Source organism: Homarus americanus, unplaced genomic scaffold (genome assembly GCF_018991925.1).
Source record: "Homarus americanus isolate GMGI-L3 unplaced genomic scaffold, GMGI_Hamer_2.0 scaffold10188, whole genome shotgun sequence".
NCBI classification, from domain to species: Eukaryota; Metazoa; Arthropoda; class Malacostraca; order Decapoda; family Nephropidae; genus Homarus; species Homarus americanus.
The window spans coordinates 197,193-216,656 of NW_024741309.1; the positions used below are offsets into that span (position 1 = coordinate 197,193).

Here is a 19,464-nt window from a genome sequence, read left to right on the forward strand (position 1 = left end):
TATATATATATATATATATATATATATATATATATATATATATATATATATATATATATATATACATATATATATATATATATATATATATATATATATATATATATATATATATATATATATACATATATATATATATATATATATATATATATATATATATATATATATATATATATATATATATACACATATATATATACACATATATATATATATATATATATATATATATATATATATATATATATATATATATATATATATATATATATATATATATATATATATATACACACACACAACTGGAAATCAAAATTTTCCAAACTCCGTTTCATTTATATTTAACAAATACACTTGCAGTTGGTAATAGAAATTTTAACCTTGACTGAATCATCATTAAGAAACAGTTTGCTTTGTCTGATCTTTGATAAACTATGTCTTTAGTTTAAATTCAATCTTGTAGACAATTTTTCCTCCTGAAAATTTTCATTATCATCTTGACCCTGCAATGATGGCTATATGATGTATAGAACCAGGAGGAAAGATTCCTAGGCTAGCACAGTTATGATGCCAGGCGCTCCATGTGGGCTGCAGGTCGTGGCTCCATCAGTTTCAGTCTTGTGTCCCTGAAATATTGAAATGGACAACTTTTAGAGAGATAAAAACGATACATAAACATGTATAAATAATTTGTTCAACAGACATTTAAAATGGTTAAGAAGTCTTAAAATAAAGAGGAGCATATATTTTGACTAGGATGAAACAGCTTTAAACCAGTCAATCTTTACTCCCAGTCCACCCTGCTGTAATGAATACCAAACTTTTACAAGTTGGAGAAGTGAAGGTGGTTAAGTGCAGTGCTGGCCACACTGTTTCAACTGTTTAATGTGTAGTCATGCCTCTGGTACCCACCTATTCCTTTATATTTCTTTCTATGGTTGACCAGCATACAAAAATGTTCTAAAGAACTTGCTTTAACTACTTGTACTCTAAACAACAATTGCAAAAAATGCATCCAATGTGAATTTAATGAGGAAGAGGAACATTTATATTCCATGACAGTCAGTCAGTCATCTACAATAAAAGAAACAAATTTTTTTTTTTTAAATCTATTTTTATGCTTGTACATTAAAATGGTGGTGGTAATGACCTAGACACCTACCCTGTACAGTACAGCCATACCTCTTACAACAAAATTTTTTTCTTAAGCTACAAAACAGTTCAAAACTTCTCCAGGAGACCACACAGCACTCCCCACCTATTTTGAGCTATATGCGAAATCAAAAAGTAATGTGATGATGATGACTGCTCACAGTGCTCAGCCAATCAACTCTCACCTCTGTTAGTTTTAAACACTTCCTGCAGGCATGTGGTTAGTACACATGCATTTTTAACTAAATTTTAATCCAGCTTATTTCATGTAAGGATTAAACACCCAATCACTAACCTAACCCCTCAAGGTAGAGTCTTTAATCAACAGGTGCAATGAGCTGGGATGTCTAATCTTCAGGTGGTCCAGCTAATATCATAAAATAACTATACTGTATATACTGTACACTGGGCAATAAAGAAAAATTTAATTAACATATAACACTGTACAGTCTTGAGAATGTGGAACCTTCAGTTATATGGAAGACTCCAGTTATCTCGGACATCAAGAAAATGTTAAAAAATTCATAGGAAGGGGGGTGTGTAGTGTTACCATAGTTCACACACACACCACTCACATGGCATGTGTCAGCTGAAGGCCAGTGATAAATAGATTTAAGCCAAAAGTGAGTCTACTGAAAATTACATTGCTGATTTTCAAGATAGTGAAGGATGAAGGACATGTGTATAGTCTTGAAGAATTAAATAATGCAAACAAGACACGTTTCTTTTTAGGTGTTTGCCTCGTAACACTTGGTGGCACAGAGGTGGCGGCGTACGATATCAATATCTAAGGAGAGGCTTACTATTCCAACGTGTGCAAATGCTGCCGGCACACACAAAAGTAAACTATTTGTAATAGCAAAGAATGCCAAGCCTCATGATCTGAAAGGCATGAAAATTATACTGTATATGTACTATACTTTACAAGGCTAATGGACAGGCCAGGATCACCTGAGGCTTGTATGAAGTACTGTACTACAGTATACGGTGAGGCTGTCAGTGGACTGTAAACGGTCTTTCATTAAACTGCTCAGTTCAGCATAGGGTGTTTTTCGGTAAAAAAAAACTCGTCCAATACCAAACTTTGTTCGGTATATAAGAAAAATTTATTTACTTTTAGTCCAGATGAATTGTCACAGTGCCAGATTTTTCTGTTACTGTATATAAAATATAATTTTGTAACAAGTCTTTAAAAAATACTAAATACAGGTATTGTACATAATACATAAAGGAATACAGTAACACAGATATTGTACAATAAGTAGTTCTATATTACATAAACAGCTCCTTCCCTGGCTGGCTGGTCACCTGTTAGTACTATGTAAACAGAACACCAGAAATAATTTAATACAGTACAACACAATAACTCATCTGGGGTCGAGTGTGGGATCTTTTTATTGGAGGGGGGGCTGATAGTGGTTTTACAATAAAGTTTTATTAGTTGAGCATCAAATAAAGCTAAATAATAATTTAGTAATTATGGTAAAATTATATACTGTCATTCTAAAGGAGTTGTGGGACCAGATTGGGAGGGGTTCCCTCCGTTACAGCCGCCCTACCTCCCATCTATCCCACACAAAATTTACTTCCCACTTTATAGTTTCATATTATATTGTCTTTATTTCTAAGTCACATTACAGCATTGTATTACTGTACAGCAGGCATGGGCAACATTTCCTCAGTCATGGGCTCCATTATGATTGAGGTATTTTTTTGCGGGCCAACCCACCAAAAGTTGTATCCTGCCTATCCCAAAAGCAATGTTAATATTCAAGTAAAATGTTTACATTGTTGACTGTTTATACTTATTTCTCGGTTACGTTTTCGTAGTTACTTACTCTTAGGTTATGAAACAGGAATGAATTGTGTGACGATAATTCTTTTAATAAATATTGCTTTATTCACCGTAAGCTGGTGGCATCTACCTGAACCACGGGCCACATTAAATAGAATTTCTTGTATTCTACAATCACTCCACGGGCCACAAAAAGACATGGTTCGGGCCGCGGGTAGCTCATGCCTGCTGTACAATATTATATTTGAATATTTAAGGAGGGGTTCAGTAGAAGGTTTGGTATACAGTATAAAGAATTCATTCAGTATACAGCATACAGTATAGGTAATACAGGAATCTGAGGAGTGGTTTGGTATAGAGAGGTAGTACTGTACTGTAACATGACAAAGTACTGTAAATTAAACCATAATTTCCATTTCTGTGCTGCTCACTTCACTATGCTGATGATGATGCTGGGAGTCATGTATGTAGGTGAAAAACATAATCTGGACTCGGTACAGTACTGTATTTTAATTTATCCGGAAAAAATTCCCCCTACCACAAGTGATATTTTTGAAAATTTAAATACAGTATTGTAATGTATAAATTACAAAAACTTTTTTATACCATAGAGAAAAAGATGTAAAAAGTAACAAATTTATTGATAACTATGCAAGTTCCTCTCACTGCTCTTAAACACATCTGTCGGGCATTAGTATCCCCGTGTTTCCCGGCTTCTGTTTACAAGATGGCACTCTATCTTTCATCTCGCAACTTCACCATTAATATTTAATACAATGGCCCAAACGGTGTAAAAACGTTAAGATATCCTCTACACCTTCCCCTGGTACAAAATATAAAATAAAAACAGTGAAGGGCCTAAACTATTGCCAAGAGAATGAAATTCCCCTAAGACCAAGGGTGGGACCACAGGTGGCTCACTAACATGTAATCAATGAATCCGCTACTTGCCAAATGAAGAAGCAATGGATTAGATGAATGTTAGTTGTAAAACATACTTTACTTTAGGAGCACGGCGGTGGAGTGGATACAGCGATCGCCTCCTGTTCCAGGGGTTGGTAGTTCGAATCCCGGGTGCTCCCAGTTCACCCAGCTGTAAATGGGTACCTAAGTTTACAACTTGGGGAAGTGAATGCAGTCGAGTGCACTACCAGCCATGCTGCCTCCTTGTGCATCAAAAGCTTAGTAAACAATGTGCTGCATCCACACTGTTCCTAACAGGCAGTTATGCCTATGGGACCCACTTTATACAGTACTTTACATTTATCCTTTTTCCACTGATTGACTCATTAGCTGCTTGGATGGTTGGTCATGTCTCTGTTACCCACTGTTGGCAAGTACTGGCTCCACAATTTATTTGTACCTACGGCAATGTTGGTCAAGTCTGGTCTTTGAATGAGCTCACACTCGATGCCATCGCAATGCTCTCTGGTATATTGTTGCAAACATTTACAAACCTCGCTCAAAAAAGTTTGCCTCGACAGTTTTCTGTACTTGTGGCTTCTTCGACCTTAATCTGTGACCCCTAGTGGGGCGAGCATTTGCCAGCTCCAGGTATGAACACTTGACTGAGTAATGTCCTCTGAGGTGTTTATAAACTTCTATTGAAGTCACTCCTTGCCCACCTATAGTGTAAGCTAGGCATTGTAGGTGGTCTAATCTTTCTGGGTACCTGAGGTGCCGTAGTGCAGGCACCAGCTTATGTCTTTAGCATATCTCAGACACAAGACAGTACTCAACACTGGAAGCACCTCATTTTTGAAGAGCGTTACGAGGGACGGACTATCTAGGTATCTGAATGCCCTTCTTATAAGACCCACTAGCTTAATTGTTTGATTCACCTTCTCACATTTGTCCAGGAACTTCTGTTCATTATCAACATACACACCCAGGCCCTTTTCACATCTGGTCTCCATTACTGCTGTTTCTTTGTCCTGCCGAGACATGAGATAAGCTTCCTTACTGTTGGTGGCGATGAATCTCATCAGCCATTCCTTTGGCCACTCCTGAAGCTGACAGACAAATTTCTGCAGTTCTTCACAGTCCATTGTTTCTTAATTTCCCTAAATAACTTGCAATCATCGGGGAACATTTGTATGGAGGAGTGTATAGCTTCTGGCATGTCATTTATGAAACGACCAACAATAAACCCAGTACACTGCCCTGCAGTACCCCACTTGTCATGGGTATGCATGAAAATTTTGTGCCATTAATCACCCTAGATTGCTTGTAGCCCTAAAGTCTCTGATCTGCTCCAGAACACCCCCGCTCCCCACAAATTCTGCACCCTTCCAGTTCAATTTTCAGCCTTTCATGGGGGTATGTTGTTGAAAGCTGTATGTATCATTATACTGTACTGTAAGTTTATTTTATATTTGAATAAATTTGGAATTAAATCCCTACTTTTAGAGGGGTAGATAGAAGGTTTTTATATTAATAAGTTTTGTGGGCTGGAGGGTAGAAATTCAGAATACATCCTGTTTTTTCCCAGTTATTAAATTTAATTCCCCCAGTGTTCTCCAGTATTGCACCATGTTTTGTAATTGGCATCTGGTTTTATGTAAGCAATATAAACTGAAGACTAAATACTGTACAGAAAAAACTGTAATAAGGTCTGTAACTAGATTTCCTTACAACTTGAGAGGTATAGTATGAAATCCCTCGCCTCCACACAGACAAGGGCCAATCAGTAGCTTTGGCCGAGTTTTACTGCCTGGTTCAGTCAACTATTATGTGTGAGATCCCACCACCGAAAATGATTCTCAATAAACTTAAATTTTGTTTTCCCAATTTATGCATTTAAATATTTTTCTTCTAATATCATGTGGTACAATTATTTCTACAAATTAAATTGACAGTACTATACTATATTATGCTTTTCACCAATAACTCCTGACGTCATAAGCAGCAATGTTGTTGTAAATTGTGTGGTAAAGAAATGAAGGACTAAACTGGTTCATCATCATGTATAAAAAACTCAAACCTGGTGGCTATGGAAATCAAAAGTTAACTGTTTGTACCACATATTGACCTCAAACTCTTAACTAAATTTAAAACTTTTCTAACATATAATTATAACAAGCCAGAATATACAAGAAATAGCTTCAATTCAAGTTAAAATTGCCTCTGCATTATATGTTAAGAAAATAAACCAATCTGCATCCACAAACCAATGAAATAAAGATAAGATTTCCTCATAGACGGCTGGCCTCTCTGGACGAGTAAACTCCAACATACTGTACTCATCTCTGGCCAGGCCGAGAAGTAAACATTACATTCATCAGTGTACGGTCCCCTTCACTAGTGCACTTACAGGGCTCATCAGGTTTTGTGCAGTGTGGTTGTTTACATTCAACAGAAGGAACTCGCAATAGTAAACACATTATAGACTAGAATTAAAATGATAATGAAACAAATACATCAAAGATACGGTAACAATTTGTGGAATGTTTATATGATGAGCCCCTGTAAATGCACTAGTGAAGGGGACTGTACATGCAGCCAAGCCTCTCGCCATGTTACCGAGTGCTGGTAGGGCCAATGATAACACAAACATCGATAACTTTAGTATGTGAAACCTATTTGGCATATAACCAATACAAACACTTAAATACTAAATTTGGTTGTCTTTTGATACTTTAATTATCAGTAGTGAGTCTAACTAACCAGATTTGGGCAATGATGACCATTATATCTTAGCTAGACAATTTTTCATGTATATTTAAATAAGGTTTTATCTAGTAAATACAGTACTTTTCATAATAGCTCTCCTCCACCCATGTTAAACTGGTGAAATATCCTTATGTTTCTCCTGGCCAGTACTGTACACGGAGTGAAGTGTGCCTAAATTCTCAAAGGCTCTACACTATATTTTTTGTTATAACTAAAGATGTAAGAATGCACTCTCAACTGGCTCATTTTAGCTATTATGCAAACTGCTAAGTGGTCTCTATTGCATGGAGATTACTGTAACTACTACTGTATATATGAATCATCATAATCCTGGTTAAGGGAACAACTTTAACATATCAATCTTTGAAAATAAGGACTGTAGACACAAATGAACTCAAGTATTTTGAACTACAAACAGCAGATGGAGTATTAATTGTCTTTTCATACTTTGATTGAAACGGTTTTAACAATATTCCATAACTACTCTAATTTTTCATCACTAAACCTTGCATGTACCCTGGTAAGGACCTACCTCGTGCATCAACAGCTTTGTGATCTACTTACTAAATAACAGTCTACATCCATTTTTAAATTCACTCCCTCTATGTCCACACACACACAGCTGTCCTACCAATCAGCAGAGTGGTTCAAGAGCAATCTCCACCATGCCATACTATTATTACACACTGCAACACCTCTGTCACTTTTCTCTAGGTCTTGCACTACCTCACTAACTATCTTGCTGTTCTTTAAATAAATTCTTCCCATTTATAATACACTGGAAAAATTTTAAGTGGTTCCCATAGGCATGAAAGTCCAACAGGTACAGTCCATTTAGTACAGTACACAGAGAGGCAGTGTGCCCGGCACTGCATTTGATGGCCTTCATTTCCCCAACTGTGAAGTTTGGTCCCATTTACAGCTGGGTGAACTGGGGATGCCTCGGAAATGACCCAGCAACCCAGGAAAGAGTGGAAAATGGCCCTAAAACATTTATGATGATGAACAAACATTAGGACAGAAGACAAGCTTTGAACCCAATCAGCTGACTCACCCTTGTATCGTATTCGACTATTATTCAAAGATCACGTGAGGTGCTCAGGGAGCAGTGAAGAATACGCCAAAATAACTTTTTTGAGATAATCGCGTTTAAACTTGGTGTAACATATTTTCCTTGTATCGCTGTAACCCACCACACAATCATGATGAAATTCGCGACAAAAAATTGGATATTTAGCCACGATTATCCCAAAAATAAATTTTGTCTCAGTGTATTTGTCAGTGTTCCCCAAGTGTTTCACGTGTGGTGCAGTAAAACAATAAAGAACATTACAGCCACTCTCCAAAGTCTGGTCATGTACTGCACTCATATCAGTCTTTTTCTCAATGCCACTAAATGACCTAAATCCTTTCCCTTCATACACTTATCACCAGCAACTCTCCATCATAAGTAAATAGGATCTGATCACTGATGCTCTCATTCAAGTACTGTAACTCCTAAACACTCGCATTTTGTCACCTCAGTAATAACAGATAATCACTAGTACAAGTTACAGGGTAATTTCATCATTGTTTCAGTCATGTATTATGATTCATACAAAAGAAATGACTTTATAAATTTAATTGCAATTAATTTCTTTCTTGTACTCTTAGATGTTGTAAGCAAGTTTGATTGCTTCAAAACACAAACAAGCAGACTATGCTTTTGAAGTCTCAGGGAGTGACAAGATTACTAGCTGTAATTTGAACCATTTTTGACAAGCAGTGCAAGTTTTTCATGGATTCACATCATAAGGAAGGAGGACACCCACTTTAAACATGTTGCTTTACCCTGTAACTTAGTCTATAGCAAAAAAATAAATAAAATAACAGCAGAGGCTATTTTTGACTGGAAACCAAATACCGTAATTATGTGATACCCCCATTCAGACTAACTTCCCGCAAACACCACCATCAATCCTCTCCCTTTACATATACTGTATAAGAATGATTTTATTATGTGGTTATATTTAAATATTCAGATTTTTTCATAGGGTTCAATAACTGGTACATTAGTAGTTACAGAGAAGGGATGATCCTGTACTGTTACAACACCTGAACAAGTTCCCGACAAACCTAAACTAAAACACTGAAAAACCCTCTTTTAAAATTTGCTACCGTATTCATATTCAACATCTAAGCAAAATGAAAGTACTTTAATATTTACAGGACAGCTGCTAATGTTTTATTTGAATATATTCTTAAGGGAAGTTTGTTTAAAGATTTCTTTGTAATTGAAAAGTTCATCTTGGTCTGGTAGAGGACATCTGCACCATGAATACTGTACACACAACTTTAAGAAGCTAACTGTCTACAACAACACTCACAAGATGATGCATGTAGCCAAATATGAACACTCTAGGATATATTTTCCTGAACAAAACTAATTTTTTTTTTTTTGGATACCGAGGTGTGTGGGGCTGCGGGCTGTGCACTCCTGAGAGACCATGTGTAATCTGTGCCATACTGTAGGTGTTGCTCATCATGTAATACTTTTTAAGCATTAAAAAGATGAATATTATTTTTTATTAGTAAACAATAAGTTAGCACAAGATGGAAGTACTGTACAGTACAACATAAGAATAATGGAGCAGCTACACTTTACATTTTATCTGCTGCTGATTGAAACTTTGTTTACAAGAGCGGGGGCGGCAGAGTGGTTATTACTCTGTAATACATCAAGTTTGATTAAATGCTCTGCATTAAGTTGACGTGTGCTTGTAAATTTCAGAAATTAATTTGGTGACAGTTTAATATTAATTGAAAAGCTGCAAACAACTCTCTCTACCTGTTACAGCAGTCTACTGTACTTTGTAGCAATACTTTTACACAGCTTCAATGTCAACCCTTCAGCTATCATAAAAACACAACCATACACAAGCCATATTTTCCACCTCTGGTTTATTTTACAAATTACAAACATAAGGAGTATTTTCATAATTCTGAATGTTGCCTTGCTACATTAGTACAGTGTTTTGAAAGTGTATGAGAAGTCTTTAAGATATGCAAGACATTATGACATGACTCAATGAAAGTGGCAACCCACAAGCAAGTTAACAATTGGGGTTAATAACTGGGAGTTAATGTGTCTAAAAACTTTTGTCGACCTCAGACTGATAAAAATTAATTTTTATATGAATTGCATCACTACAGCACTTGTGTACTAAAGAGGTTAAAGATGAGCAAAGCTTATCAGGTGGTACAGATTTACCTACAGTGTGTATATCACTCAATTTTCCGTGGAATATAACATTTCTCAATTAACCTATTTTTGTTCAATCCAGAATGCAATTATTTTATACCTAGGTATGTAAATGCCTAGCATTAACTCGCCAGGCCAACATACAGGCAATTAAAACATCTAATAATTACTTAAATACGTAATATTAGGAGGACAGGACACGTCGCTACCTGGCATTTAATTGCAATATAACGGAGTACAAGGATGATGAATTGTATCTTACACTACTACAGATTACGAATCCAAAATAGAACCGTCAGAATGAGTACTTTGTTCAGGAAAATGAATAAGCTAGTTCATAAAATGTACTGCATAATTGATTTTGAAGACCAGAGGAACAATTCTTAAACAAATAAAGTCTGGCCCCTTTAATTACACATTTACGCTAGTTTCTTCCACAGAATAAAACAAAATAATACAGTAAATAAAAATAAAGATGCGAGATTATTATGGGTAGGATTTCATGCTGGACTAAATTATTGCATGCAGTATCTCGCCCTATTGACCATAAGGGAGGATGGCCCAGTTTAACAAAGGAATCAAGATGGAGTACAGTACAGGTACAGGCAAGTTATAACACTGGGGAGGATACCACTTTAATAAATCCATAATGTGCAACATACTGAATGAAAACAAATGTAGTACAGTAGGAGGAAGTTCTCTTACATTTACTATGTTCATGAACACTTCCCAAGTCTCATATGCTGTACTGAATAAATATGTGACAACTATTATTCCCATTTTGGGGCCACTTGCACCATCTTATATTAATACCTAAAAGGTACGTACCAACCTCGCCCATTTTATTCTTGGATGACTGCAGTGGATTCCCCGATCCCGAGGACACTAGACAAAGCCCTGCAGGTTAGAGCCAGAGAGGCTAACATCACCTCAGAAACTGGACAAAGGCAACAGGGTGCCTCCTTAGCAGAGTATGAAGCAGGAGCGGACATAGCCAGGAAGACCAAAGCAGGCAGGGTGTGAGGTAGGTGTGACTAGCCATGGTACTGTGTCCAAGACAGAGAGGAGGGAACCCAGAAAAAAAAATATCCCAGGATGAAAGGTCTCTTGTATGTAGCAAGAAGACATTAACAGAAGAAAGGTCTAGTGCAGAAATAAGGCTACTAATGAAAAATACTAGACAGAGGAAATATGCCATCAATATAAGTGGATATGTTAAAAGGTAATATTGGGGAATAGGGAGAAAAAGGGAGTGTGAGACAGGCAACTGGACAGAGACCAACAGGCAGTGGGAGGGAATGGCATAGCAACAAGTTAACACCACTGATTAAACCAAGACGACAGCTTAACTAAATTAGTAGATTTGAAAACTATATAGAACCCAAAGAAATTGCAAGTACAATTAATTTTGTGAGTTAGTAACCATCTAAGAGAGAGTCAATAGAAAGAAAGAAAAAATCTTTGTTTGAAGTGTACTTGTGTACTGATTATAAATAATTAATCAGGACACATGGAGGAATGTGTCAAATTTGAAAGTGTTGCTTGATATGAAGAAGCAGAGGTTCTGAATTTACTTGAGTAATAACTTTGGTATTGACCTGATCATTAGCATGGTTTGAGGATGCTAGGGCTGTGCACTCACAGGACTATTTTACTTAACACATATCCAATTATTCTGAGGAGAATTTTTAGATGATCCATTAACAAGATCAATTGAGGGATGTTAGGGATGGTCAAGACTGTGCAGGTTCATGGAAGTTAAGGACAAGGGGAAGAAACCTGGAAACAGTGTTGAGAAGTGATCAACCTCGAGTCATGGGAAGTGAGCATCCAACACCAAGAGTGGTCACTGACAGCCTTGAGCCAGTGTGTGCACTTTATATTATACTTCTCATGGCCACCACACCACCTTGCATAGGAAATGTTACTAAGTGAACTGGGAGATGGGGTGCAACCAACAAGGCACAGTCAAACTGAGGCTACACATTTAACTATGGTGAAACTGGGCTACTGCTGTGCACGTTTCAGTGTAATTACAGAAGTAAAGTAAACCTCCCCACTACTGATACCCATACTGTAAGAGATTTCTACTAACATTTTCTATAAATAGCTACAGTTATATTTACAACCAGCAACAATACTCTACTATGTAAGTTAAAAATAAAGGAGTTTACTGCTATGGAAACCATTAGTTGCAAGTCAACTCTATTTCTTAGGCAAATGGCAACACAATCTATAATGTCACATACAGTAGATATGATTACCATACTACAGTACTTCATCACCAGCTGACTGTCATGGAGGGATATTGCTCAACCTGGCTAAAGATTTTTATTGTATATTCCCTGAGTTTCCTCTTGTGATGTATGAGAGTGAAGGGCACAGTCATAATTATAATTCTTCAAGGTTACAGTTAGGTCTGGCCAAGAGTGATGCTGGTACTGTACTGTACAGGTGTCTTGTAATAGTGGTGAATTTTAAAAAGTAAGTTAAGTTAAACTATCATTTGAGTGCTCTGCCATGCAAGTTTAAGGCACTTATATTTCTGATTAATAATGCTTCCTCTCTTCGTACTTAAAAAATTTATGTACAATTTTATGACAAGCCTTATGCAAGCACCAAGTCCCTAGTATAATTAGTTACCACCAAAGTCACCAATATCACCATCATAAGCACCATCACCAACAGTTTCATTCCATTAGAGATTCCATATAAAACACGGAGTAGGTCCTACCTGGAGAAGATATCCTTGAGTTCATGCTCGGCGACATTTGGGCCAAGGTTTGCGATGAAAAGTGTAGAGCAGGGAGGATTGTGGGGTGCGGCGGGATGTTGAGGGGCTGCCGGGTGGGCCGAATGGGGCGAGCCAGCAGGTGAGGCGAGGGCGGGCGAAGGCATCACCACCCCTGCTGCATGAGACACCATGGGTGCGTAAGGCAGCGCTAGTGGAGGCTGTAAAAGACCACCACTGTTACCACTACATTGTAGACTACCATAAACTGCATTATCAACAGCACTGGGGAACAAGTACTGCAACTTGTACTCAAAGATAAGATATTTCAAATTTTCATTAAACTTGAGACAGTCATCTGCTTTATTTACTCTGTATTGCATTTGTTGTGTTTCTGAAAAGTTGCAACAAGAGCTCCTGTTAAAGTTCAAACATCTGGAGTTTTCAACATTTTATGGTGAGTATTGATTAAAGGAAAAACATTAATTATTGGCAAAAATAATAAGTTATTAACATCAAACTACACAAACTATGTGCAAAAATAATGAAAACTACCACAAAATCCAACAGTGTAAAATATCTAATGCAGAATAAATGTGATTTATGGTGTTAATGTGTAAGAAGCATAAGATACAATCATGATTTACTGAAATATTTATATATATATCAGAGGCACTAAAAAGAACTATAATGCTGGTGTACTCAGTGTATGCTGTACACACAATTAATTAATAATATAAATGAATGACAACATTACAAGCCAGGCAAATATTAATGGAAGATGAATGCACTGTATACAAAAATACTGTATGATGGTGGTGTTCATGTTCTTCTATTAACAAGTTAACACCAGCAGCACTAACATTTCATACCATTTGGTCTTCCTCAGTGACCAAAGTGAAATAAAACGTGTGGCAGCAACAAGTGGCTGACAGTTGTGACTTAAAACTGAGATTCATGATTGTAACTTTACTCTTCATTCACTACTAAACAAGCAAAGGACACAGGTAATGTACTTCAACTATTGCCTCACTTCTGTGTACACTACAAGGGATGGGATAAACATCTCTCACCACACTTACACAAATACTATACAGTACTGTACTGTACTGTACACTAAAACCTGAAACACTTTCGTGCCTTTATTACCAATTCACAATAACTTATATTAATGTATGGTACATAAAACTACACTGCTATAGTTAAAGTTAATACTGAAGAGTATCTCAAGAGATACTGAACAAGGTCATCCTTGTGTGACGTTACTGCACCATGCGTTAGTTGTTTCACAAGTGAGGACAGCGCTCATTATATTTTTATCATTATAACTACTGTACACCTCACTTGGGAACATATTGTTAACAATGTTCCATATCAATTTTAATATTTTTTTCCTTTAGTATGAACACTGTTTACAGTAATATACTGAAGTGGAATTTGCAAATAAGTTCTCTTGTGATGTACTGTATATATCACAACCACTAAATTATCTATTTTAAAACCAGGTATAATGACAAATATCTTTTTGTATAAAACTCCCATAATTATTTAAAAAAATCAACCATGAATATTTTACCCAATATGCAATAATGATAAAACTTCAAAACTAACAATTAAATATGTCAAGTAGTTGTCGGTCGTCAACGCCACAGTCTTGTTCGATTGGCAGCTGTTCTCTATAATATGCACCAACACTTGACACAACCTGCTGACAATTGTGTAAAAAAACACACTGTACTGCACTGTACTGCACTGTAGTTTAAGATAATGTTCTGACTTTCATCATAACAGATAATCATTACTATAACCACAGAAGTGGTAACAGTTGAAAGCTTTGGTGAAGGTTTAATTAAGGCTTTGGAACATCAAGAGAGGTCTCTTGACTAGACAGAGAACTGCATAAAAAGCAAATTATATGGTGTTAGTTTCAATGCTAATCCCTCATTGTTGACAAAGGAAAAAATACAAGTATTAAGTCAACAGAAATTTGTAGTCTTAGTGGTGCTTCAACAAAAAAATTTGCAGGTTAGAAGAATTGAACATAATGTACTAACACTTAGTTATATACTGTGACAAATGGTGGTGTGTGTGCATCTACAGCTGCAGGTGATGGTGTTGTATGAAGGGTCATGGCTGAAGGTAGTCAGTGTGTCAACAGATGATAAAATAAGATTTACAAGGTGTTGACGTGAGAGCAAGTTTCTGTTGACACAAGTGTACACATCATGAAATAAAAGTTCAATTGACAACATTAATACAGAAGACTGACATAGTGTATGTATTGTAAGGGAAATGAAATCGTCCAACCATTATGAAAACAAGCTAATGCAGGTTTGAAATAATGGCTGCAATATGTGTATCACTTACAGCATCAGAGATACATGTCAAACATAGTAAACAACCATGAAACAAATATGAATATTTTAGTCAACAGTTAATGACATTAAATAAACAAATTTAGGTAAACTTTAGACCAATGGAAGGCCTTGGGAGCCAACACAACCGAGGACCAACGAACACTAAGTATTTTCCTTGAAGATGCAGGTTGGAAAATTTTGAGTTGGGGAGTGTCAAGTGAGGCGGAGACTGGTGGCGTGTGGGGGGCGAGAAGCACTGAGCCACATCACACCAGGTGAAGTGGACAACACACATACAGGAAATATAGCCTGAAGAATGTGAGAGTGAGAAGCCAGAACAGAGACACAAGACAAGAGACCACAGGAGCAAGACCAACTGATGCTGACTTGTGGGAGAGCTTCCTTTAAGGCACTATATATCTCAGGTGCTACAAATTCTATGAGGAAGGAAATGACATGAGAAGTGGAAGGTGACTCACAAGGATAGAGAAGAATACTTGAGAACAGAGGATACGACATGAAAAGAAACAGTAAAGAGAGAGGAGGGAACTCACGACGGGGAGAGACGACTTATGAGAGAGAGAAAGAGAGCGCAGACGGCCCTTACACAGAAAGGAGGACAGATAAAAAAAAAGCCAATGTATAGAAAATAGGAGGTAGCTACAAGGCCAGACAACCTTACACTCACAGGGGAACAGTACTCATATAAGGGAACCTCATACACACAAGACATGTAAGATGGATGACGATGATGATTGCACGTGTTTATGTGGTGGAAAGAATATCAAAATAAACTGAAGCAGTGCGTGGACGGAGATATTTGTGGGGCATGGGGGAATTTGGCTTAAGCAGCTGTCGTGTGTGTGTTAACTACAATGCCAGAAAAAAAACCATACAACAGGTGTTAAAAATTATGTTATATAAATATTTTTTAATTTGCAAACAGCGTCCTCAGATCAGGGGTTTAGGCACTATGTGGGCTGTAAACATATCACTAAATTTACTGTGACGGAACTACTGAGTGATGTACGGTACTCCGGAGTGTGGACAGTGTGACTAATAATGTAAGACTTGTGTTGTGGCAAAATAAGAGGTGCAGAGATAAAGATTAAGAGATAGAGACTCAGAGTGAGGTAGGGAGAGATAAAGATGAAGAGACAAAGAGGGAGAGACGGGAATAAAAACGGAGACTGAGGAATACAGATAGAGTGAGAGAGAAATTAAGTGTACTGTAAGCGTGAGAAATAGCGGTTATAATTAAGAGGAAAAGTGATGTAAAGTAGATTAATAGTGAAAGACAGATAGATAAAGAAGAAGAGAGAGAGAGAGAGAGAGAGAGAGATACTGTTTACAACTGTGTGTGTGTGTGTGTGTGTGTGCACGTGTTGCACTGTGATGATGTGTGTGGATGTGCAACTGTGTAAGTTGGGAGTAACAGTGAGTGTGTGTGTACAGATAAAGACAGAACAGGAGAGATAGAGAGAGAAGCTAGGGGGTGGTACTTGTGGTACAGTAGTAGTTAACAGTGTCGGCAGTGATGGTGGTGCAGCGGCAGCAGCACAATGAGTGGGAGCAGTGCCGGGCGGGTGGTGGTAGTGAATGGTGGTGGTAGTATTGGCGACACACAAACAAGCTAACTGGACTGGCTCACTGCTGCCAGAGTAGTTGGAGAACTAACATGGACGTTGGTATGCGGTAGTGGCGGCCCCCCCTCGGCCGGTGGTAGATGATGTTGTTGTTGTTGTTGTTGTTGTTGTTGTAGTTTGTCTGGAGTTAGTCAGAGATAGGAACGTACTGGGACTTGAGCGTGGAGGGCTGGGAACAGAGCTGGGTGGTGCTGGAGGCCCGCCGCTGCAGCTGAGCCCGGCAGCTCGGCGGTGTAGGCCAGGGGGTGAGGGGCCAAACGTCGGGTGCACCAGGGAAGAATGCAGGGTTGAGCTTCACTGAAACACAAACACACACCATCACCACACTACTCCTATAACACACACACACACACACACACACACACACACACACACACACACATACACACACACACTACATCTGTACCTGATACACACAAACTATATGCATACACACACACACAAACAAGCAAACACACACTACAAATTGCGTTCTCATTCTACAAAAGCACAACACAACACAACACTCATCACCACATAAGAAACACCCTGTTCTCACACCTCTATCCTCGCCAACACAAGCATGACCCACATACTGTACAGTGTATATACTAAGCAAATACATCCGCCCAATCATGCACAGTTTGATGGCCCGATGTAGTTTATGTGGCCTTGATTGATGGCCCTATGTTTATGTGGCCTTGATTGATGGCCCTATGTAGTTTATGGCCTTGATTTGATGGCCCTATGTAGTTTATGTGGCCTTGATTGATGGCCTCTAGTTTATGTGGCCTTGATTGATGGCCCTATGTAGTTTATGTGGCCTTGATTGATGGCCCTATGTAGTTTATGTGGCCTTGATTGATGGCCCTATGTAGTTTATGTGGCCTTGATTGATGGGCTCTATGTAGTTTATGTGGCCTTGATTGATGGCCCTATGTAGTTTATGTGGCCTTGATTGATGGCCCTATGTAGTTTATGTGGCCTTGATTGATGGCCCTATGTAGTTTATGTGGCCTTGATTGATGGCCCTGTAGTTTATGTGGCCTTGATTGATGGCCCTATGTAGTTTATGTGGCCTTGATTGATGGCCCTCCTGGAACAAGTACACATAACCAATATCCACTATGTAAACAACCTCCCCTTTCCTCCCACAAAACAAAAAACAAACAAACAAAAATAAACAAAATGGGTGTTTATCTACAGTACTGTAAGTGATTGTGTATGTTGAGTATGAAGACTATGGTAATGTAAACAAGGGGTGGTCATGGTAGTGGGGTTCATGGACATCAGTAGTGGGCGTCATGGTAGTGGGCGTCATGGTAGAACAAGTGGAGGTTCGGGGGGATAATGGTAGTGGACAGGTGGTAGTCTCAGGTGGAGCCGAGGCAGACTTCACCACCTGCCCTGCTCTATCAGTGAACCATCCTGCTTCGCTTTGTTATTCCTTCCTACCAGTCCACTCTCCCACATTCGAGAAGGGGGGAGGGGAGGGGGGAGGGGGGAGGGAGGGGTGGGGAGGGGAGGAGGGGTGGGGGAGGGGGAGAGAGGGGGAGGAGGGGGAGGGGAGGGGGGAGGGGGAGGGAGGGGGGAGGGAGGAGGGGGGAGGAGGAGGGGGAGGAGGGGGAGGGGGAGTGAGAGGGGGAGGGGGAGGAGAGGTGGGAGGGAGGGGGAGGGAGAGGTGGAGGAGGGGGGAGGAGAGGGGAGGAGGGGGAGGAGAGAGGTGGAGGAGGGGGGAGGAGAGGGGGAGGAGGGGGAGGAGAGGTGGAGGAGGGGGAGGAGAGGTGGAGGGAGGGGAGTGGGGAGGGGGAGGGGAGGAGAGGTGGGAGGAGGGGAGGGAGGGGAGGAGGGGGAGGAGGGGAGTGGAGGGGGAGGAGGGGAGGAGGGGGAGGAGGGGAGGAGGGGAGGAGGGGAGGAGGGGAGGAGGGGAGGAGGGGTGGGGAGAGAGGTGAGGGGAGGGGAGGTGGGTAAGAGAGGTGGGGGAGGGAGTGAGAGGTGGAGGAGAGGGGAGGAGGGAGGAGAGGGAGGTGAGAGGTGGAGGAGAGGGAGGAGAGGTGGAGGAGAGGGAGGAGAGGTGGGGGAGAGGAGTGATAAGGTGCAAGAAACAAAGATCTATAGCACAAATATTTTCACATCTATCACCCACCATCTCCCCATCACCCACCATTTCCACCCCCATCACCCACCATCTCCCCATCACCACCATTTCCCATCACCCATCATCTCCCCATCACCCGCCATCCCATCACCCATCATTCCCCATCACCCACCATTTCCGTATCACCCACCATCTCCCCCATCACACCACTCCCCCATCACCACCATCTCCCCCCATCACCCACCATCTCCTCCCCCATCACCCACCATTCCATCACCCACCATCTCCCCATTACCATCGTCTCCCCATCAACACCATCTCACCCATCATTCCCCCATCACCCATCACCAATCATCTCATCACCCATCACCCATCATCTCTCATCACCCATCCATCACCCATCATCCCCATCACCCACCATTTCCCATCACCCACCATCTCATCAGATCAGTGATATACATTCAGTCACAGGATTGAATAATAATTTATCTCAAAACGACCTTTATCATGTCTAGTGAGTGTGTGTGTGTGTGTGTGTGTGTGTGTGTGTGTGTGTGTGTGTGTGTGTGTGTGTGCATGCGTGAGTGTATGTCTGTATGCACATGCATTTACTTCCGTATACCTGTATGCTTTTCTTTATGTTGGCACGTGCAAGTATGTTATAGAGTGTGTGTGTGTGTGTGTGTGTGTGTGTGTGAATGGAATCGTTCAGTAAGTATGCTTGTCTAGGGTGGCCAAGGTGTTGGTTGCAGAATGGTAGGGTGTGTATGGCAGGTGCAGGCAGGGGTGT

At 39.5% G+C, this 19,464-nt stretch overlaps 1 protein-coding gene across 1 annotated transcript in view; it reads right to left on the reverse strand.

Annotated features, from left to right (window-relative positions):
• Positions 1-268: 268 nt before the first annotated feature.
• LOC121875833 (protein couch potato-like) overlaps positions 269-19,464 on the reverse strand; it is a 153,835-nt gene continuing 134,639 nt past the window's right edge. Inside the window, 5 exon segments of the mRNA XM_042380531.1 lie at positions 269-629; positions 3,949-4,043; positions 12,598-12,815; positions 16,747-16,848; positions 16,851-16,891. Coding sequence (XP_042236465.1) covers positions 3,950-4,043; positions 12,598-12,815; positions 16,747-16,848; positions 16,851-16,891 — 455 coding nt within the window. The 3' untranslated portion in view covers positions 269-629; position 3,949.